The sequence below is a fragment of the Chiloscyllium plagiosum genome, chromosome 15, assembly GCF_004010195.1.
Source record: "Chiloscyllium plagiosum isolate BGI_BamShark_2017 chromosome 15, ASM401019v2, whole genome shotgun sequence".
Classification (NCBI taxonomy): domain Eukaryota; kingdom Metazoa; phylum Chordata; class Chondrichthyes; order Orectolobiformes; family Hemiscylliidae; genus Chiloscyllium; species Chiloscyllium plagiosum.
Window position 1 is genome coordinate 8,260,772 of NC_057724.1, and position 23,880 is coordinate 8,284,651.

General features: G+C 42.4%; 1 protein-coding gene across 1 annotated transcript in view; it reads left to right on the top strand.

Annotated features, from left to right (window-relative positions):
* The first annotated feature begins 9,462 nt into the window (after positions 1-9,462).
* LOC122557080 (sodium- and chloride-dependent neutral and basic amino acid transporter B(0+)-like) overlaps positions 9,463-23,880 on the top strand; it is a 37,075-nt gene continuing 22,657 nt past the window's right edge. The window contains 4 exon segments of the mRNA XM_043704370.1: positions 9,463-10,982; positions 16,276-16,429; positions 22,080-22,211; positions 23,660-23,827. Of these exon segments, the coding sequence (XP_043560305.1) occupies positions 10,890-10,982; positions 16,276-16,429; positions 22,080-22,211; positions 23,660-23,827 (547 nt within the window). The 5' untranslated portion in view covers positions 9,463-10,889.

Here is a 23,880-nt window from a genome sequence, read left to right on the forward strand (position 1 = left end):
TATGGATGACCTCACGTTCCCATGATCTCATGGAGTTTAATAGGCATTGTAACCTTCAGGCCTTGGGATCTTTATAGCATCCTATTAATTTGCATTCCAAAGTTACTGGTTATATGCCTTCGGGTCTGTCCCAGACTTGCTTATCTTTCGGACTGCTTGAATTCTGTTTTTCAATATATTCCACGTCCTATCTTTATCAAATTCTGTAATTCCTCTTATATTTTCCACGATCCCAATTATGCATATAAAAATTCAAAAGACAGCTGGATTTATCTAACTGCTATACGATTCATAATATTAATTTCTGTTATAAGGTTAGTTGTAAAGTGTAAAGCGTTCCAGCTACTTGTTCGACAATGTTCCTGTTCACTTGATTGGACAACATCCTTGCAGTAATGAGGCTGGAATCAATCACTTGTCTATCCTTAGGCATCTTCTTATTAAATTGTCATGGATGGTTGCTTGCAGGGCCACTCGTTGACCTTAGAGTAGCCCCGTTCAAAGGTACCATTATCTTTCACTTAGATGTCTCATCCTGTTTAACCATTATCAGCCATTTTGCATTTCTCAAACATAAGCCGCCCTTACAGAATACCTGGACTTGTTAATGGCCAGTTTGGCTGGACCCGGACAGAGTCAGGAGGAAGTTTTCTGACACTGGATGGCCAATGATCAGGAGCAGGAAGAGGATATTGAAGTGCAAACAAAACCTAAAATGGCTGCGCCCAGTGTACACCTGAAACATGGACCCATCAAGGTGACAGAAAATATAATTGAGCTGAGAGCTCATGAGCCAGGTTGGAGTCCTATTGCGGGACAAGGGGAAGATCCAGTGCAAAGATAGCCTTCTACAAGAGGGCTGTCATCTTGTCATCTCCAGATAGTAAGATGGAATGCAAGACATGTCTGGAAGGTCGATAAGGACAAGAAAATGAAGAGTCTGTAGCGACAGCTCATGCAGGAATCTGGTCCATGCACATTGAATGGCACAGAAGGAATTTCTATGCAACGGCTCAGATTGCAGGACTAAGGGAGAATTTGGGAGCCGAGAAATGTTAGAAACTGATTATATATGTTGATATACATATATATAAAATTTATGGATTATGAGAATTGGACAATGGCAGATTTAAACAATTCCTCGATTGCAAAAGATTTATCATATGATTTTTTGAAATTCTAAAACCTAAAAGACAAAAAGAATAGCATAAGAGATTTAAACCGTCAGGATTTGTGCTTTTTTTTGCCTAGCAATACCGTCTGGAGTGAGGTGTACTTTCAAATAGAGTTGGAAGCTGTGGTTACTTGGAATAAGCTGGTGAGAGAGAAATTAACTCCCTTTTCTCTTTCTGTGAGTAGTACCATCACCCTTAAAGAAAACCAGTTGAATAACTATCTCAGTGAAGTATTTCTTGAGAATAAGAGAGAGCTCCAGGAATCATTAGCTGTGATCTGTTCATAGAATTAAGGAGCTGCAGTTGGTTAAAAAAAAACAAAGAACCGTGAATCCTGGAAATCTGAAACAAAAACAGAAATTGCAAGAAAATCTCAGCAGGTCTGGCAGCATCTGTGCAGAGAAAGCAGAGTGAATGTTTTGAATCCAGTGACCCTTCTTCACATGTGGTTAGTCATCTGTTTCTGTCTTCGTGTGGATGTGCTGAAGTAAACTTGAGACACAATGATTGATTGTGTGAACTCATGAAGGAGGGAATTGATGAAGGTTTATCATGAAGATTACATTTACAGGCACTTCTGTGGAAGTGGAGAACATTCCTTCAAACTCCCACTTGTGTTCTTCAGATGGTAGACAGATTTTGTAAATTTAAGAGAATTGGAGTATATATGTGCTTTTTTTTTGTGTGGTGATGGGGAAAGGTAGGTGGAACTTGAAACTAGGCCTTTAATGATTCAGAGATAGCAAACATTGCCTATATTCAAGAGGAGCTTCCTCTGGTAATGTATGTGTTATCTTAAATTTGGACTGTCAGTGGATCGGTTCTAATTATCTGTTAATCATATCATCGTTCAACATCACAGGAAGTGATGCAGCATCACATGAAAGTGCAAGCAGCAAGATGTGTTCTGATGTGTCTCTCCACACTCAACCAAAACTTGTAGTCAGACATTTAGCTGTAGTCACTGACCTGAGAGTGATTGATATCAGACACAAAAAGTAAGTTAAATCCCTTAGAATAAGGGTAAACATTCTTATGTTTAATGAAAAGTATTTTACATTGAGAAGCTGAAAGAAAGGTTAAATTGCTTTATTTGTCATCATTGTAATGATTCAAAACTGGTGTTCACTGAAAACGTACTGTCATTAACAAAATCCTCAATATAATTCGATTAGTTGTGAGTATTTTTATATATTCTGGATGTCTAAATGATCATGTAGATGATACAACACAACACAACATATAAGAGGTAAGCAGCTTTGACAACATTCTAAGAGCAATTAACAAATATTTTACTGTAAGTACCAACCATAATGTAGGAAGCAAGGTTTATCAGTAAAATACAAATTCCATGAGAACTTGTTGACAACATTATTAATAATCTTTATACATTATTAGAATTTTCTGACCATTATGACTTACAAGCAGACTGATTCGGGAAATATTTCTCTTTGGCACTTTGGATACATTTATTTCCTTCTATCTCATTAAGCCCCTTGTGAGTGTACCTATTGGATGTCTTGCATTTCTGAAGCAGTGCCCAAATTCCAACTGTCCAACTCTAAAATGTGACAGGTAAGTAATCGCTTTTAACAGCTGGGCCCTATCTCTACTTGAGGTTCCTCTGCTCTGCAATGCTGATGAGGAATTTTGGTGCTCAATGCCTGCCCTCATTGCTGCCAAGATCGTCCAAATGTGCCCAATGTTGTTTTGTACCTTCAAACATGGAAGGGTTCTGCCAATCTCCAATGTCAGACTTGATTGTCTCCTCTTAGGATTGATCTGTATTGCCTCTGAATGGTCTTCTCTGGAGTCTGTTTCTTCTTTAGATTGTCATAAAATTATTTACGACATATCAACGAGTGGAAACAGAGTATCCTATCGAAATTGTTCACAATTTTGAACACTTTAATAAGGTTTCCTCTTATTTTTTTCTGCTCCAAGGAGAATAAGCCCAACTTTTCAAACCTTTCTTGTGTCAAAAATCCCTCATTCCTGGTATCATTTGAGTAAATCTCCTTTGAACTGTCTCTAGAGCTTTAACAAGGTGCCTAGAACTTAATACAATACTCTAAATATTATCTGATCAATGATTTATAGAAGTCAAACATCATTCCTTGGTTTTATACTCTGTGCTTCTACTTATGTACCCAAGGATCCTATATGCCTTCTAAACTGTTTCAACTTGCCTGACTACCTTCAGAGAATTGTGTACTTGAACCCCAAGGTCCCTCTGCTCCTGTATTCCCCTCAAAGTTGCACCTTTATGCCTGCATTGTCTATGATTCTTCTACCAAGATACATTCCCTCACATTTCTTTGCATTGAATTTCATCCGCCAGGTGTGTGCTCATTTGGCCAACTCGTAATTTGTCATGTAATGTGTTATTAGATATTGAGTTTTTAGTGTGCTAATTGTAATTGTTCTGCGTACTAACCAAATACAGGAAATGATGCAAATTCACATAATTTGGTTTCTTATATTGAAAGGGTTCAGAAAAGATTTTGCCAGGGTTGGAGGGTTTGGCCTATAGGGAGAGGATGAATAGTCTGTGGCTATTTTCCCTGGAGTGTTGGGGACTCAGGTGACCTTAAAGAGGTTTATAAAATCATGGGGGTTATGGATAGGGTGAATAGTTAAGGTCTTTTCCCTGGGATGGGGGAGTCCAAAACTAGAGGGCATAGGTTTAAAGGTGAGAGGGAAAAGATTTATAGAGAACCCAAGGGGCAACCTTTTCATGTAGAGGATGGTGCATGTATGGAACAAACTGCCAGAGCAAGTGGTGAAGGCTGGTACAATGACAACATTTAAAAGGCATCTGGATCGGTGAACGAATAGAAAGGGTTTTGAGGGATATGGGCCAAATACTGGCAAATGGGACCAGATTCAATTTGGATATCTGGTCAGCATGGATGAGTTGAACCAAAGGGTCTGTTTCTCTGCTGTACATCTGAGTCTATAACTCTTAAGACTTTGCAGACTCATGAAATATTTTGTAGCAATTCAAAAAGTATTGTACCGAACTGCTCTTGTAACCACAGTGTTAAATTAACTGCCCCAATTAAGTTTTTGATCAATGGTAACCCTGAGGATGGTAATGCTGAGTGCAGTGTAGAGATTGGGAATAAGTTATGCAAATGCATAGTGGCATAACAATTATAGTCCAGAAACAAAACGCAAACTATTCAACTTGGCAGTTTTCTTTCAGCAGAGAATGAATGCAGCTCTCATGAGTGAGGGGGGGTCCAGAAATCAATACAATTTTAAACAGCAATTTAGCAATGTGCAACTTTCTATGAATTATTCACTGCTGTTTTAAACATTCTGAAAGTCTTTTTGTCTCAGCTTCTTTCACTTGTGAATCCTCATGCAAACAGGAGAAAAATCAACGAAAGGACTCAACAGCAAAGGAAAGCTTCTTGTTACTTTACTTTTATGAAATTTGCATAACACAACTGTTTGCATGTTGCAAACCAGTGAAGTACCGGTCACAGATGGGTGCAGAATCTTTGGTATAGAAATGAAAGATGATCTTGCATGATGTCAGTGTAGAGTAATGGAATTAACATCAGCAGCACGTAAACTGATGGTGCAGCTGTGATGAAAGCCGCGTGCTTAAGTATTGAGCACTAGGAGGAAGCAGAAGTTTGAACCTAGCATGAAGATAACTGTATGGGGAAGCTTTCTCGTGGGTTGAGAAGACTAATAGTAAAGGTAAAGTGGACATAGTCCTATCAGACCATAGGGCTGCTTTCTGGTGATGGCTTAACCTGAGGGTGACCATGCTTCAGGTGAGGGGAGAGGTTGAGAAGGAGAATCATTGAATTCCTATAGCGTGAAAGCAAGTGCACACCGACCCTCTGAAGAACATCCCACCCAGACCCACCTCCCTACCCTATCCCCGCAACCACATTTCCCATGGTTAACCCACCTGACCTGCACATTTCTGGATATGAGGGGACAATGTAGCATGGAGAAAGTGAGAACTGTAGATTCTGGAGATCAGAGTCGAAAAGTGTGGTGCTGGAAAAGCACAGCATCCGAGAAGCAGGAGAGTCGACATTTTGAGCATAAGCTCTTCATCTGGAATGAGGGGGTGGCCAAGGGGGCTGACAGATAAATGCGAGGGGGTGGGGCTAGGGGGAAGGTAGCTGGGAATGCGATAGGTAAATGGTGGTGGGGGGTGATGGAAAGGAGGGTGGAGCTGATAGGTGGGAAGGAAGAAGGATAGGTAGGACAGTTCAAGAGGTTGGTGCCAAGTTGGAAGGTTGGCTCTGGGATAAGGTGGGGGGAGGGGAGATGAAGAAACTGATAAAATCTACATTGATCCCGTGTGGTTGGACGGTGCCAAGGCGGAAGATGAGACATTCTTCCTCCAGGCATTGGGTGGCTAGAGTTTGGCAGTGGAGAAGGTCCAGGACTTGCATGTCCTTGGCGGAGTGGTAGAGAGAGTTAAAGTGTTCGGCCACAACGCATTGGGTTGTTTAGTGTGTGTATGTTAAGGAGATGCTCTCTGAAACATTCCACAGGTTGGTGTTCTGTTGCCCCAATGTAGAGGAGACCACACCGAGAACAATGGACAGAGTAGATGATGTGTGTGGAAGTATAGGTAAATCTCTGATGGATATGGAAGGATCCTTGGATGGAGGTGAAGGAGGAGGTGTGGGTGCACATTTTGTATTTCTTGTGGTGGCAAGGGAAGGAGTGGAGGGTGAGTAGGTGCGGGCCGTGGACCTAACAAGGGACTCGTGGATGTATTGGTCTCTGGGGAATGCAAATAAGTTTGGGGAGGCAAGTATAGCCCTGGTGGTGGGTTATATTTATAAGTGGCGGAAGACTGGAGGTTGGCTAACAAGATGCCACTGTTTAAGAAGGGTGGTAAGGACAAGCCAGGGAACTATAGACCGGTGAGCCTGACGTCGGAGGTGGGCAAGTTGTTGGAGGGAATCCTGAGGGACAGGATGCACATGTATTTGGAAAGGAAAGGACTGATTAGGGACAGTCAAACATGGCTTTGTGCATGGAAAATCATGTCTCACAAATTTGATTGAGTTTTTTGAGGAAGTAACAAAGAGGATTAATGAGGGCAGAGCGGTAGATGTGATCTATATGGACTTCAGTAAGGTTTCGACAAGGTTCCCCATGGGAGACTGATTAGCAAGGTTAGAAATCACAGAATACAGGGAGAATTAGCCATTTGGATACAGAACTGGCTCAAAGGTAGAAGAAGTGGGTGGTAGTAGAGGGTGGTTTTTCAGACTGGAGGCCTGTGACCAGTGGATTATCACAAGGATCGGTGCTGGGTCCTCTACTTTTTGTCATTTACATAAATGATTTGGATGCAAACATAAGAGGTACAGTTAGTAAGTTTGTAGATGACACCAAAATTGGAGGTGTAGTGGACAGCGAAGAGGGTTACCTCAGATTATAACAGGATCTTGACTGGATGGGCCAATGGGCTGAGAAGTGGCAGATGGAATTTTATTCAGATAAATGCGAGGTGCTGCATTTTGGGAAAGCAAATCTTAACAGGACTTATACACTTAAAGGTAAGGTTCTAGGGAGTGTTGCTGAACAAAGAGACCTTGGAGTGCAGGTTCATAGCTCCTTGAAAGTGGAGCTGCAGGTAGATAGGATAGTGAAGAAGACATTTGGTATGCTTTCCTTTATTGGTCAGAATATTTAGTACAGAAGTTGGGAGGTCATGTTGCAGCTGTACAGGACATTGGTTAGGCCACTGTTGGAATATTGCTTGCAATTCTGGTCTCCTTTCTATCAGAAAGATGTTGTGAAACTTGAAAGGGTTCTGAAATGATTTACAAGGATGTTGCCAGGGTTGGAGGATTTGAGCTATAGGGAGAGGCTGAACAGGCTAGAGCTGTTTTCCCTGGAGCGACGGAGGCTGAAGGGTGACCTTATAGAGGTTTACAAAATTATGAGGGGCTTGGATAGGGTAAATAGGCAAGATATTTTCCCTGGGGTGGGGGAGACCAGAACTAGAGGGCATTGGTTTAGGGTGAGAGTGGAAAGATATAAAAGAGACCTACGGGGCAACCTTTTCACACAGAGGGTGTTACGTGTATGGAATGAGCTGCCAGAGGAAGTGGTGGAGGCTAGTATAATTGAAACATTTAAGAGGCATTTGGATGGGTATATGAATAGGAACGGTTTGGAGGGATATGGGCTGGGTGCTGGCAGGTGGGACTAGATTGGGTTGGGATATCTGGTCGGCATGGACGGGTTGGACCGGTGGGTCTGTTTCCATGCTGTACATCTCTGTGACTCTATGACTCTAAATGTCGGAGGATAATGCGTTCTATCCGGAGGTTGGTGGTTTGGAGGTGAGGACCAGGGGAGTTGTGTCCTTGTTGCGATTGGAGGGGTGGGGTTCAAGGGCGGAGGTGCGGAAAGTGGAGGAGATACGCTGGAGGACATCATCGAACATGTGGGAGGGGAATTTGCAGGCTTTGAAGAAGAAGGTCATCTGAGATGTTCTCTTGTGGAAGTGGTCATCCCGGGAGCAGATGCGGTGGCAGTGGAGGAATTATGAGTAAGGGATACCATTTTTACAGGAGACAGAGTGGGAGAAAGTGTAGTCCAGGTATCTGTGGGAGTCAGTGGGTTTGTAGTGGATGTCCATGTTGAGTCAGTTGCCAGAAATGGAGATGGAGAGGTCCAGGAAGGGGAGGGAGGTGTTCAAGGTGGTCCAGGTAAACTTGAGGTCAGGGTGGAAGGTATTGGTGAAATTGATGAACTGTTCAACCTGCTTTTGGGAGCACGAGGTCGCGCCAATATAGTCATCGATGTAGCAGAGGAAAACGTGGGGAATGGTGCTGGTGTAGCTGTGGAAGATGGACTGTTCCATGTATCCAATGAAGTGACAGGCACAGCTGAGTCCCATTTGAGTGCCCATGGCTACCCCTTTTGTCGAGAGGAAGTGGGAGGATTCGGAGGAGAAATTGTTCATGGTGAAGACCAGTTCAGCCAATCAGATGAATGTGTCAGTTGGCAGGAGAGGAAGAAACAGAGGGTTTGAAGGCCTTCATTATGGTGGATGGATGTGTACAGGTTCTGGGTGTCCACAGTAAAGATGAGGTATTGGAGGCCAGGGAAACGAAAGTCATGAGGAGGTGAAGAACATGAGTGGTATCCTGAAAATATGTCCCAAACAATTTAGCATGGCCAATCCACCTAAACGACTGACGGAGGAAACCAAAGCACCCAAAAAAAACATGGAAACACAGGGAGAGTGTGCAAACTCCACTCAGTCATCCGACGGTGGAATCAAACCCGGGTCCCTAGCACTGTGAGGCAGTGAGCCATTGCACCACCTTCCATGGTAACTTCAGCTGGTGTGGGAATTGAACCCATCACTTTGTTTCAGAAACAAGCCATCCAGCCAATTTCCTCTATAGCCCCCTAGTACTCACCACTCTGATGCCAGTCTTCAAAAAGAGGGAGTATGATGGAGGTGGTCAGTAATGATGTAGAGGTAGAAGGTGTAGTAAAGTGCTCCTATTGAATGAGAGGAAGTGTAGTGGGCAGAAAGGAAGAGTAGATTGGGCAGATAAAATCACGTGGAATATTGTGAACAATATAAGTCATTTATTTAAGAAAGTATATAATTGTATTGGAAACAGTTTAGAAAAGGTAAATTCAACTAATTTCTAGATTGAGTAGATTGCCTTATGACAAATGGTTGGTAAAGCTGAACTTGTATCTGTTGGAGTGTCAAGGAATAAGAGGTGACTTGATGGAAACATTAGGCCCTGAGTGGACTTGATAAGGTAGATATAGAGACAGAGCTCCATTTATGGGAGAATCGAGAACAAGGTGCCACTGCTTAAGGATTGCCCGTTTAAAAAGAAATGAGGCAAGTTTTCGAAGGTGTTGAAAGCACAATTCCTTATTTCTTTTTTAAAAGCAGATGTAGAAAGATTCTTGTCTAGCAAGGGATGAGAGTTTATCTGGGTAGCTTGGATTGTAGATTTGAGGGGAAAATAATATCAACCATGAATGGTGGAACAGTCTTAAAGCACTGAACGACCAATTCCTGCTCTTCTTCTATATCTTCATGTATCTTTGGTACAAAAGAGCAGAAAGTGTGCTATGACTCTGACTCTGTAATGAGACCATCAGCAGGTTGATGTGCCAATGGTGAAGGGCACGAAGCAAGGGAGCTGAGTAGTTCATTGGGACCTCCACCAGTAGGTGGCAATGGTGAGGGAGGTCAGCTGGGATAGTAGTGTGGAGTCTTTCAGGAAATAAGGTTTTCCTTGGTGGAAGGAAGGCTGATTGGAAGGTGGAGCAGACAGGCAAATGATTTCCTTAGCCTGATGAAATGTATTGGCTCTTTCCATGTAAATAGTTCTCCACTTTCCCTTAGTTTTCTTTTCACTTTGTAATGACCTGATGTCAGTGGAAGAAAGAGTCTCTGCTTCATGATCTTTGGGCAGTCTGTGTTGAAACAACATGTTACATCTGTGGATCTTACAGCCAACTACCTTCAGCTGCGTCATCAACAATCTTTACTCCATCCTAAGGCCAGAGTTTGGGATATTCAATGATGATCCACAATGTTCAGCACAATTTGTGACATCTCCAATACTGCAACAATTTTTGTGCAAATGTAGAGGCACCAGGACAGCATACAGCTTCAGGCTGATAAGTGGCAAGTAACATTTCTGTCATATAAGTGCCAGGCACTAACGATCTCCAACAAGAGAGAATATAACCACAACCCTTGACTGATTGCATTATCTTTGCTAAATCCCTCACTCTCAAAATTCCTGGACTCCACTTTGACCAGAAAATGAACTGAACCAGTTGTATAAATAATATGGTTGCAAGAGCAAGTTAAAGTCCAGCAATTATACTGCAAGCAACTCTCCTTCCTGTCTGTCCACCAGGCACAAGTCAGAAGTGAGTTGAAAAATACTCCATTTACCTGGATGAGTACAGCCCTAAAAAAGATCAACATCACCCAGGTCAAAACAGCTCACTTGATTGGCCTCTCAGCTACCATCTTTAGCATTTGGTACTTTCACCAGCAATGCACAGTAACAGCAGTGTGAACTCCAAATAAGATACTCTGCAGTAACTCTCCAAGGCTGCTTCTCCTCACCTTTCAATCCAACAAACTCAACCATCTCGGAGGGAAAGGTTAGCAGGTACATGCGAACACCACCATCTAAACATTTCACTCCAAGCCACACACCATCCTGACTTGGAATTATATCACTGTTCCTCACTGAATCCTGGGACTCCTGCCTCAACATCATCACATGTGTGTCTCTGCACCCTGAGGAGTTCCGTGCTTCAAGAACACAGTTCACCATCACCTCTCCTCAAGACAATTAGAGTTGGTCAATAAATTCTGGCCTTGCCAGCGATGCCCACTTATACAAATGAACAAGAAAAAGAAATATCTGTCATTTTAAAACAGACTGTGTGGAAACGGTTACAACTAATAGCTGATCTGGAATGTTTGGATTGGTGGTAGATATCACCTGGGACCTTGCATCTAATCCTGACATGTGTAAACAGGACTATTTTCCTTTTAACAAACTGACCACCAACTGCAGGGTCATTGGACCTTGTACTGCTCTCAGCCCTGATTCGGAGATGAAATTGTTACCCAATGCTGTTAACAATCTATGTGAGAAAGGTTTACACAAAAGCTGCACAAGAAAAGCGCTTAAAGTGTGATAAAGAATGGATGAGAATGAATTGGCTTTACCTCCGAGTTACCGTCAAAAACACCCTCCTGAGGGCACTGTGATACTTGAGCAACGCGAGAATGTAAATGTATGTGAAACTCTGTATGTAGAGGTTGATGCTTTTGGGATTCAGCTTGTGATTTTCTGTCTGTGGGGTTTTAGTGGAGGGGGTGCTAACGGCTTGTTAGGAACCAAGAGATTGGAGCAGTGTAGTCATCAGTGAAATCTTTAACTGAGCCACTCTATTTCCGTCTGACTTGCAGGTTTGCAGACTGGCTTGGGTGGGTGGGTGGATGGAATGCCATTTTGTTTTTACTCCATTATTTATATTGACTATTTGTTCAGGTCAGGATCGAAACACTGCTGAAGGGTCAATGGAGAGAGTTAGGGATGGAAGCTGAATGTGGAGGGCAGCTACAAAATTGTTCAATGTATCCCTGAGCAACATGCTGCTGGCTGGAAGGTCTGTAAGGAAATCCTGTCCCTGTGTTTCAAGGATGGAAGCAGCCTAAGAATACACAGGCATGATTATGGAGCAGCAGTGTGTTGGATACAATGACATAAATTACTTGATCAGAACAGTAAAGGTGATTGCTACAGTATGTACAAATGCAAACCCACTTATTCTGCCTTCCCCAGTCACATTGTGCACAAGACTTCCCTTAGCAATACAGCCTACTGGGGCACAATGTTGAAGCAACTCCCCCGAATCAGTTTCATTTCAATGCACTGCTGTGTGTGGGCCCGCATTTATTGTATAGGACATTGGTGAGACCTGTTCTGGAGAACTGTGTGCAGTTATGGTCACCCTGTTATAGGAAGGATGTTACTAAACAGCAGAGGGTTGAGAAAAATTTACCAGAATGTTGCTGGGAATGGAGGATTTGAGTTATGAATACAGGCTGGGACTTCTTTTACTGGAGAAAAGGAGGTTGACCTTATTGAGGTTTAGAAAATCATGAAGGGCATAGATAAGGTGAATGACAAGAGTCTTTTTCAAAGGGTGTGTGGATTCAAAACTCGGGTGCATATTTCTAAGATGAGAGGAGAAAGATTTAAAAGGACATGGGGCAACTTTTTTACACAGAGGGTTGTTTGTGTGTGGAATGAACTGCCAGCGAAAATGATGGATGCAGGTACATTTAAAATACATTTGGGTAAGTTCATGAATAGGAAAGGTTTAGAGGGATGTGGGCCAGGCATAGGCAGGTGGGACAAGTTCAGTTTGGGAACATGGTTGGTGTGGACTGGTTGGACTGAAGGGCCTGTTTCCATGTTGCATGACTCTGTTGCCCATCCCTAATTGCCCAGAGGCAGTTAGGAATGAACCATTTTGCTGTGGGTCTGGAGTCCAGAGCAGCTGAAGGTAACAGATTTCCTTCCCTAAAAGACATTAGTGAACAAATTGGGATTTTGTGACAATCAACAATGGATTAATGGTCGTTATCAGACTCTTAATTCCCAATTCTTTATTGAGTTCAATTCCACTCTCTGCCATGGTGGGGTTTGAACCTGGGTTAAGTTTCTGGGTTAATAGTCTGGCGATAATACCACCAGGTCATTAATCCCCCAGGTGATCAGTTTTCAGTGACAGTTATTGCAATGTCAATCCTGTCCCTTACAGTCACCCTCTATCGCACACAACAGTTCGTTTTTTTGATCTCTTCTGACAGCAGAAAAGAGCACAAAACATCAGAAGAAAACAGAGAAGTTGATGTGTTCACAGATCATAAAATGTCACAGTGCAGAAGGAGGCTATTTGGCCCATTGTGCCTGCACTGATTCTATCACCTAGTGCTAACTTCCCATATTTTCCCCATATCCCTGGATTCCATTCCTATTCAAATAATCATCTAACATCCTCTTGAATGCCTCAAATGAACCTTTGCCTTCAAAGTTTCAGGCAGTGAATTCCATTCCCTAACTATTCAGGTGAAAAAGAGATTCCCAAAATACCCTTGTTTTGTTGCACATTATCCACGCTGATAATGGCAGAGTGGTTTCCAGGTCAGAACAAAAGTGTTTGATGAAGCAGTCACCCAGTCTGCTTTGTCTCTCCCACCACACAGGAGGTCACATTGTGAACAGTGAGTACAGTCGGCTCGATTGAGTGAACTGCAGGTGAATCACTACCCTCTGAGAGAAGAAATGTCTCTTTGTTTCTGTTCTAAATATGCAACCCCTTATTCTGAGATTATGCCCCCTGGTCTTAAACCCTTGCACAAAGGGAAAAGCATCTATATTAGCTACAGTATAAAAGTAATACTTCAAGTGCAATTAGCATTTGGGACAGGACTGACAGCTCAATATTGCTCTCCAGCACCACTAATCCAAAATCTGGTTTCCAGCATCTGCAGTCGTTGTTTTTACCTAGCTCAATATTCCGGGCTATAGATGTTACAGAAAGGACAGTAGGAAAAGCAAGAGAGGAGGGAGAAAGGTGTTTTTGATTCAAGAAAACATCACCTCAGTATAAGAATATTCCTGGGGGATCAACCGATGAAGTTATGTGGATGGAACTGAGAAATAAGAAAGTTGGGGGGGGGTGGTGATCGCATTGATAGATTGTACTGTAGGCCTTCCAACAGTCAGGGGGAAATGGAGAAGCAAATATATAGGGAGCTGTGAAAATAATAACGTTGTAATAGGGGATTTTAACTTTCCAAATGTAGACTGGAAGCTGCCATAATGTTAAGGACTTAGACAGGAAGGAATTAAAGTGTTTACAAAATACTTTCTCAATCAAAATGTGAATGGACCTACTAAAGAAGGGGCAACCTCGTCTTGGGAAATAAGGCAGGGAAAATGACTGAGGTGTGAGTGGAGAAGCACTTTGACCATAATTTGATTAGTTTTAAAATGGTTATAGAAAAGACTAGGCCTAGTCCACCAGTTAAAATTCTAAACTGAAGCAAAGCCAATTTTGACGGTTTTAGACAGGAACTTTCATAAGTTGTTTTGGGGGTGCTGTTCTTAGTTAAAGAGATGCCTGGTGAGTGACAAGCTTTCGAAAGTGAGATAACGTGAGTTCAGGGCCAGCATGATCCTGTCAATGTGAAGGGTAAGGCTGTGGTTGGAGTAGGGAACACTGGATGACTGGAGAAATTGAGGCTCTGGTCAAGAAAATGAAGGAGTCATATGCCAGGTACAGACAGTTGAGCAGTATGGGGGGGTGTAGGAGTACACTTAAGAGGGAAATATGAGGACAAAAGAGGGATGTGAGACACTTTTGGTTGATAGGGTAAAGAAGGATACAAAGAGATTCTGCAAGTATACTAGAAGAAAAGAGTAACTGGGAAGAGAATAGGACCCCTTAAAGATCAATGAGGCCATCTTTGTGTGGAACAGGAGATGGATGGGATCCTAAATGGATTGTTCATGTCAATATTCATTGTGGAGAAAGAAGCAAGCAAGGAACTTGGGGAAATAAATAGTGATGTCTTGAAAAGAGTCCACATTAAAGAAGAGGAAATGCTGGAGGTCTTAAAATGCCAAAAGGTTAATAAATCCCTGGGAGCTGGTCTTGTGTCTCCCAGGACATTGTGGGAAGTAGGGAAGAAGTTGTAGGCCATCTTGTAGTGATATTTGTAACATCAACAACCATGGGTGAGTTGCCAGAAGACTGAAGGTTGGCTAACGATCTGCCATTTAAGAAAGGTGATAAGGAAAAGCCAGGGAACTATAGACCAGTGAGCCTGATATCAGTGATGGGTAAGTTGTTGGAGGGAATTCTGAGGGTCAGGTTTTACATGCGTTTGGAAATACAAGAACTGATGAGGGATAGTCAGCCTAAGATTGTGCACAGGAAATCATGTCTCACAAACTTTATTGAGTCTTTTTGAAGGGGTGACCAAGAAGATAGATGAAGGCAGAGGGGTAGCTGTCTACGTGGACTTTTGCAAGACCTTTGATAAGGTTCCACATGGTAGACTGGCAAGTAAAGTGATCTCACATGAGTTCCAAGGAGAGCCAGCCAACTGGATTTTAAAAATTAGCTGGATGGTCAGAAACAGTGGTGGTGGTGTAGGATTGTTGTTGAGACTGGAAACATATTGCCAATGATGTGCCACAAGGATCGATGGTGGGTCCAGTGTATTTTGTCATTTATATAAACTATTTGGAGGAGAATATAGGATGTATGGTTAGTAAGTTTGAGATGATACCAAAATTGGTGGTACAGTGGACAGTGAGAAAGGTTATCTAGGTGTACAATGGGATCTTGGTCAGTTGGGTCTATAAGCTGAGGAATGGCAGTTGAAGTTTAATTTACATAAAGTCGGGGTGTTGCATTTTGGTAAGAGAAACTTTGAGGACTGTTGTTGAATAGAGAGACCTCGAGGTGCAGGGACATAGTTCCTTGAAAGTAGCATCACAGGTAGACAGGGTGGTGAAGAAGGCGTTTTGCACACTTGGCTTCATTGGTGAGAGCATTGAGAACAGAAGTTGAAATGTCATGTTACGGCTGTATAAGACATTGTTAAGGTCACATTTGGAGTACTGTGTACAATTCTTGTCACCCTGCTATAAGAAGGATGTTATTAAACAGGTAAGGTACAAAAAAGATTTACAAGGATGTTACTGGAACTGGAGGGTTTGAGTTACAAAGAGAGGCTTGATAGGCTGGGTTTTTTTTTTCCCTGGGTGTTGGGGGCTGAGTGGACTTTATGACCTTATGGACATTTTTAAAATCATGAGGGACATAGATAAAATAGCTAAGGTCTTTTCCTCAGAGTGGGGAATCCACAACTAGAAGGTGTAGGTTTTAGGTGAGAGGGGAAAGATTTAAAAGGGACCTGAGGGGCAACTTTTTCACACAGAAGGTGGTGTGTGTATGGAATGCGCTGCCAAAGGAAGTGGTAGAGGCGAGTACAATTACAACGTTTAAAAGACATTTAGACAGGTACATTGGTAGGAAAGGTTTAAAGGGATATCGGCTAAAGGCAGGCAAGTGGGATGAGTTTGGTTTCAGAAACCTGATCAGAATGGAGAAGTTGGGCTGTAGGGCCTGTTTCCCTGCTGTATGCCTCTATGACTCTATCTCTGAGCAAATTTGTTTGTCCCACAGAATTGGTGTCCTCAATTCTACCTTCCTGCCCATCTCTGACAGCTGTTGACACAATTGTCCATTGAAAATCTAAGAGCCTTGAATGAATTCACTGACTCAACCCCCACTGTTTTCTGAGGATGAGAATCTAAGACGTTGTTTCTCGATTGGTTCTGCTAGTTTTCTGAGACACCAGTAGTTTGAGCTGTTCAAATCTGCTTAGAAATGCACTCACCTTGGTAAGATGAATCTCCTTGCTGTATTTCTGTTGGCAGATGTATATGAGAGTTCTGGTCAAGGTCTTAAGCTTCCTCTTTCTCTCTCACCTCTCCTCCAGGCAGCCCCCAGCAAACATGTGGGTGAAGCTGATGAGAACATGGAACGAGGTAACTGGTCCTCCAAGACTGACTACTTTCTATCGGTGATCGGCTGTGCTGTGGGTCTGAGCAATGTCTGGAGATTCCCGTACCTGGCTTTCAGAAATGGTGGAGGTACTGTAGAGAAATCCAAAATATAGCACTATAGAAAGCATTGAATTAATAAAGAATACTGAGTCCAATGCATTGTCCGTGACAAACAATGCAGGCTTAAAATTTCTAATGCCAGTGACAACCAATTACATGACAAATGGTGCCAGTTATAACATATTTACCCTGGAAAGTGGGCGATCTTACAGCATGGGGTTTTCTTGAGAAAAGGAAGAGTAAATTACATGATGCAACACTGGAGGCATAGATTGACCAGACAGGTTAGGGATGGCATTGACCTGTTTAGTTGATGATGTTTGCGAAACAGTTGAAGTTTTATAACATTTTTATTGCCATTTTTGTTCCAGTCTGTAAGCTGTCAGATGTAATGAATTCAATTCATTAATTCATCTTGATTGGATTTGAATTTGCGAGCTGATCAGTAAAGGTCAGTAGAATACTGATCTTTGTTTCAAGAGGACTAGAATCATAGGGGAAGGAAATGCTCATTTTCTTTTAGAGTGTCTCATTTTAGCCCTGTTTGAGGTGCTAAATTCAATTAGGAACATGGAGCAAGATAAGGCCATTTGGCCCGCGTGCTTGCTCTGCCATTCAATAAGGTCATGACCTATCTATGGTGTCCTCAGTTCTACTTTCCTGCCTATCTATGACAGATGTTGACTCAGTTGTCCATTGACAATCTAAGACATTTGAATGAATTCAGTGACTCAACCCCCACTGTTTTCTGAGGATGAACATTTCGCAGGATAATAACTCATGGAGAGATAAAACAAACTCTTCTGTCTGGCATCTTAGAAACAAGACTTATTATTCATTACTTTGTGTCCCCTAACCTAGTCTCTACCACAAGAGGAAACATCCTCCCAATATCCACCCAATCAAGTTCCTTCAAGACCTATAAAAAACTCACTACTCATTCTGAACTCCAGTATGTAAAGGCCTAACCTGTTCAATGTTTCTTCATGAGATAAAGCCTCTTCCCTGGAATGTGTCAAGTGAACCTTCTCTGAACTGCTTCGATAACATTAATATCAGATAAGGAGATCAAAACTGTACACAGTACACTAGATGTGATCTTACCAAGGCCCTGTACAACTACAGTAAAATTTCTCTACATTTCTGTTCCGCTTCCCTTCAAGTAAACAACATTTCTTTTTGCCTTTGTAATCTTTTCCTGAACCTGTGTAATTAATATTTTGTGATTCATGATGCCAGGATACCTAGATCCGTCTGTACTGCAGAGTATCACAGCCTCTCCACATATAAATAGGGAGTAGTTGGTTAGCTCAGTTGGCCGAATGGCTGGCTTGTGATGTAGAGTGATGCCAACAGTGTGGGTTCAATTCCTGCACAGGTCAAGGTACCATGAAGGACTCTCCTTCTCAACCTCTCCCTTCACGTGAGTCTTGGTGGCCCTCAGGTTAAACACTAACGAGAGAGCAGCCCTTTGATTTGGTAAGACCATAATGACTTTCCTTTTACATATAAATACGATGTCACTATTCTCCTCTTCCTGTCAAAGTAGACCAGCTCACACTTTCCCACCTTATACTCCATCTGCCACATTTTTGCCCACTCAGTTAATCTATCTGTGGCCTTTTGTAAAGAATTGTCATCCTCTCAACATTTTCTGACCTTATGTCATTAGTAAATTTAGTGACAAGATGTTTGATCCCCTCATTGAAGTCTTGGTATAGATTGTAAGTATTTGAGTCCTCAGCACTGATCCTTGTGGCACTCCCATTAGTTACAGTTTGCCAACCCAACATTTGCTCAGCTAACCAATTCTTTATCCATCTGAATATATTAACACTTCCATCATGAGTTACTGTTTTGTACAGTAGCTTTTCATGTGTCAAAAGCCTTTTGGAACTCCACGTGCACCATATCTACAAGTTGTCCTTTATTCACTTTGCTTGTTACTTGCTGAATGAGCTGTCATAACACATTAAAATAATTTCACTTTTACAAAGCTATGTTGACCTTAATTCCAAGAACTTCCCAATGAGAAACGTTAGGCCCAAAGTGTCCTCCTTTCTGCATCCCTTCTGTTTAGAACTCGGGTGTTATTTGCTAACTTCCAATCACTTTGTATCTTTTGAAAATGTAGAAGTTTTGGGACATTACAACCCCCGTGTTTGCTGTCTCTATAGTTTGGAAAAACTATAGGTTATAGGTTATGAGATCCTTGGGGTTTTTGTTAGTCGTTCACAGGATGTGGACATTACTGGCTAAGTCACCATTTATTGTCCATCTCTAATTGACCAGAGGGAAGTTAAGACGCAATCACATTGCTGTCAGTCTGGAGTTACATGCAGGCCAGGCCCCTGGGTATGGATGCTTGATTTCTTTCTTAAAGGGCCATTTGTGAACCTTGTGTGTTTTTATGATGATCAATAGTGGTAATACAGTCACCATGAGGTGACATTTTAATTTCAGAACTTTTATTGTATTTTAGTTTTTCCATGGCGAGATTCATAGACTCATACATCATGGAAACAGACTCTTTGAACCAACTTGTCCATGCTGACTAGGTTTCCCAAACTAAACTAAAACCATTTGCCAGCGTTTGACCCATATCCCTTTAGACCTTTCCCTTCATGTACCTGTCCAAATGTCTTTTAAACGTTAAGACAGCACCTACCACTTTCTCTGGCAGTTTATACCATATACGCACAGCCATTTGTATGAAAAAGTTGCCCCTCAGGTTCCTTTTAAATCTTTCCCTCTCAACTCAAACCTATGCCCACTCGGGAAAAGTCCTTTTTTATCCACATTATTAATGATTGGTAACATCCTTATAAATCTTTTCTGCCCCCTTTCTAATTTAATAACATCCTTCCTATGGCAGGGTGACCAGAACCATACACAGTACTCCAAAGGCAGCCTCACCAATGTCCTATACAGACGGAACACGATGTCCCAACTCCTATACTCAGTGTTCTGAGCAATGAAGGCAACTGTGCTAATTGCTTTCCTCACCATCCTGTCTACCTGTGATGCTACTTTCAAGGAACTATATATCTGTATCCCGAGGTCTCTGTTCCACAGCACTTTCCAGGGCCCTACCATTAACTGTGTAAGTCCTGCCCTGGCTTGGCTTCTCCTGATGAAGGGCTTTTGCCCGAAACATCGATTTTTCTGCTCCTTGGATGCTGCCTGACCTGCTGTGCTTTTCCAGCATCACTCTAATCTAGACTCTGATCTCCAGCAAGGATGGAAATCGGCAGCAGCAGTGTGCTCTCACCAGTTACCAAGGAGATCCGGGATCTCAGAAGGGAGGGAGAAGTCAGTGGGACAACACTTTCAGGTGCCATGCCTCTCTCACTTAGTCATATTCCCCTGAGCAGTGATGAACTGAATAACACACCTTCCAGCTTCATCAATTCCTCTCTTGAGGTACCTCACACCTCCATTAAATCACTCTCTCCCTCATCTCATTGTCTTCTCATGCCCATGCCTCCCTCAGTCCTCTCTGTGCAAGTAGAGTATGTGATTACACAATGGTTAGCACTGTTGCCTGAACATCAGGGACCCAGGTTGGGTGACTCTCTATGGCGTTTGCACTTCCTTTCTGTGCATCCATGAGTTTCCTCCTGGTGCTCTGATTTGCTCCCACAGCCTAAAGGTTAGGTGGACGGGCCATGTTAAATTGCTCATAGTGTCCAGGGTTCTGCAGTTGTGGAGCAGTTGTGGAGAGAAAGCAGTGTGTGAGAGAAGGCCCAGTGACCCTTCCTCAGAACGCTGGATCCAAAATGTTAACTCCAGTTTCTCTCCACAGATATTGCCAGACTTGCTGAGCTTTTCCAGCAATTTCTGTCTTTGCTTCAGATTTCCAGCGTCCGCCATTCTGTTTGCTTTGTGCTGGGAAATAATAGTTGGAGTGAGATGCTTTTGCTGTTCATGTTGACTGTATTGGACATGCCTTTAGACATGAAATGTTTGTACAGTGGAAAACGACCTATGTGGATTCCAAGATGTACAGTAGAACAACAGCAAAAGTGTCAGCAACAAATAGTTTCTGCTCCCCTCGGCACTTCCTCTAAGTCGTGCTCATCATTGGAGAAACGCTGATTTATCAGCTGGGAGATCAATCAACAGCAATTTCCTTGTCAGAATCATGAGGCTTGATGGGAACTGGCATTAATATTGGGTGAGGACTCCCTGGGCCACAGGTTGTATTTTCAGCTGCAAGGAAGACCAGATAATAAATTCCCTGACAGACACATGCCTGTGTTACACTAGAGCATCTCCTTTGTGTAACATGAAATCTGAAGGTCTCCGATGAATTGGTATGCTGGGAATGTAACATTAGGATAATGGCTCAAACATTTATCTTGCACAAGGTAGAAGACAGAGGGTGGTGGTGGAGGGTTGTTTTTCAGACTGGAGGCCTGTGACCAGTGGAGTGCCACAAGGATCAGTGCTGGGCCCTCTACTTTTTGTCATTTACATAAATGATTCGGATGCGAGCATAAGAGGTACAGTTAGTAAGTTTGCAGATGACACCAAAATTGGAGGTGTAGTGGACAGTGAAGAGGATTACCTCAGATTACAACAGGATCTGGACCAGATGGGCCAATGGGCTGAGAAGTGGCAGATGGAGTTTAATTCCAATAAATATGAGGTGCTGCCTTTTGGGAAAGCAAATCTTACCAAGACTTATATACTTAATGGTAAGGTCCTAGGAAGTGTTGCTGAACAATGAGACCTTGGAGTGCAGGTTCATAGCTCCTTACAAGGATGTTGCCAGGGTTGGAGGATCTGAGCTACAGGTAGAGGCTGAACAGGCTGGGGCTTTTTTCCGTGGAGCGTCGGAGGCTGAGGGGTGACCTTATAGAGGTTTACAAAATTATGAGTGGCACGGTTAGGATAAATAAACAAAGTCTTTTCCGTGGGGTCGGGGAGTCCAGAACTAGAGGGCATAGGTTTAGGGTGAGAGGGGAAAGATATAAAAGGGCAACTTTTTAACGCAGAGGGTGGTATGTGTATGGAATGAGCTGCCAGAGGCTGTGGTGGAGGCTGGTACAATTGCAACATTTAAGAGGCATTTGGGTGGGTATATAAATAAGAAGGGTTTGGAGGGATATGGGCATGGTGCTGGCAGGTGGGACTGCTGCCTCACAGTGCCAGAGACCCGGGTTCAATTCCTGCCTCGGGCAACTGTCTGTGTGGAGTTTGCATATTCTCCCTGTGTCTGCGTGGGTTTCCTCCGGGTGCTCCGGTTTCCTCCCACAGTCCAAAGATGTGCAGGTTAGGTGAATTGGCCATGCTAAATTGCCCATAGTGTTAGGTGAAGGGGTAAATGTAGGGGAATGGGTCTGGGTGGGTTGCTCTTCGGAGGGTTGATGTGGACTTGTTGTGCCAAAGGGCCTGTTTCCACACTATAAGTAATCTAATAGATTGGGTTGGAATATCTGGTCGGCATGAAGGGTTGGACGGAAGGGTCTGTTTCCATGCTGTAATTTCTATGACTCTCTATGACTCTAAGTAAAGTTGCAATTTGAAGTCACACTGTTCTGTCAATTATGGTATTTATTTTCGCTGGAGTCATATGAACTGAAATGTTCTGTGGTTTTAACTTGCAAATCAAAAATGAATGATTAATCCTTTTGTGTGCAATGTATTTCAGCTTTCCCTTGCTATTTTCCAGGCGTGTTTCTAATTCCCTACACCCTGATGCTGGCTTTCATTGCGATGCCAATGTTTTACTTGGAATGTTCCTTTGGGCAGTTTGCCAGTCTCGGACCTGTTGCAGTGTGGAAAGCTGTGCCCATGTTACAAGGTTAATGTTTATCCAGCACCGTGAGCTTGTTAAAGGTTTAAATATAGCATTTAATTCATGTTAGTAAGTGGGGCTTGAGGCCAGCCTTGCTTGATATCTTTGATGCAATCTGGTCTGGATTTAGTTTTGTAAAGACTGATAAAGTGAAGAGAGATGCAGCAAATATAATGTTTTCTTCCCTCCCAGTTTAGTGAGCTATCGAACCAAGATCTGGGGAATGTTAGTGGGAAAGTTAACAAGTTAGAAGTTTTGAGAGCAAGAAGGGTACCTGGTATGCTACTTTGCATTTTAACAAATAAACTCCAAATCTCACAGGTCATTGACACAGTAGTCCCTGAAGAATCAAGGTGGAAAATAACACATAAAAATCCTGTCACTGATTGCCAACTCTTCCGACACTAGTGCATATATGATTACATTGGGTAAGGACTGGACAATGTCCAGCTAGTATGTCCCTCTGGGTTAATGGTTAATGACGTTTAAGGGTTAGGATCTTGGTTATAAAAATTTAACTTGGACCAGCGACCAGTGGGTGTACAACTTCAGCTGGAAAAAAATCCCTAAATTGGGTTCAAATTACAGGAAAATCAGAAAAAGGGCTAGAAGTGAATTTGCATCATTTCACTAATTCATTATTTGCTTTGAGGTTCAGAAAGTGACAAGGAATTCAGTTTTTTGTTTTAATTAATTCATGGGATGTAGGTGTTCCTGGCTAGGCCTGCATTTATTATCCTTGTTGAATTGGTCAGAGGGCAGTTTAGAGTCAACCACATTGCTGTGCGTAGGGTTTTCCATGTAGATCAGACCAGGGAAAGATAGCCATTTCTCACCCTAAAAGACATCCATGAATTAGATGGGTCTTTACAATTGACAATGGGTTCATGGTCACTCTGACTTTGGACTGAGGTAAGAAGGAATTTATTCACTCACAAGATGAGGAATCTTTGCAATTCTTTGCTTTAGAGGGCTACAGAGTCTGAGTCGCTGAGTACATTCAATACTGAAATTGTTAGAATTGTACATTTAAAAACATCAAGTGATATGGAGATAGATCAGGCAACTGATGTTCAAATTGAAGATCAGTCATGATCTCGTTTCGTGGAGCAGAATTGAGGGAATGAATGGCCTACTTCCGTTCCTGTTTTCTAAGTTCTCATATTCTTCATATGTTTTCCTTAGAAGTCTGATTTCTTACTAAGATATAAATGAAGCTTTCTTATTTTAAAATTAATAATTACAGATTTTATTTATTGTATTAAAATACTTGCCAATGTTCTTGATCTCGGAAATAATTTGAAAGCAGCATGGAGATGCCCCAGGAATACTTTGAATAACTAATTGCAACTAAACACAGTTGGTTTCTCTGACTAGCAGAATTCATTTGTACTAAATTGATTCAATTGTAAATAGTTTCAAATCAATATTCCTGCTTCTATTTCAAATTCAAGGTGTGGGGATTACGATGGTCCTGTTCAGTACCATTATAGACATCACTTACAATGGCATCATTGGCTACAGTCTGTACTACCTGTTTGCTTCCTTCCAATCACCCCTGCCGTGGGCAGATTGCTTCAGTTGGTGGGGAGCAGATGAAACATGCAGCAGGACTCCCAAAGGTACAGTGCTCACTTCTATTGGGGAAAGTATAGACATCTTCGGCTGATGGCTC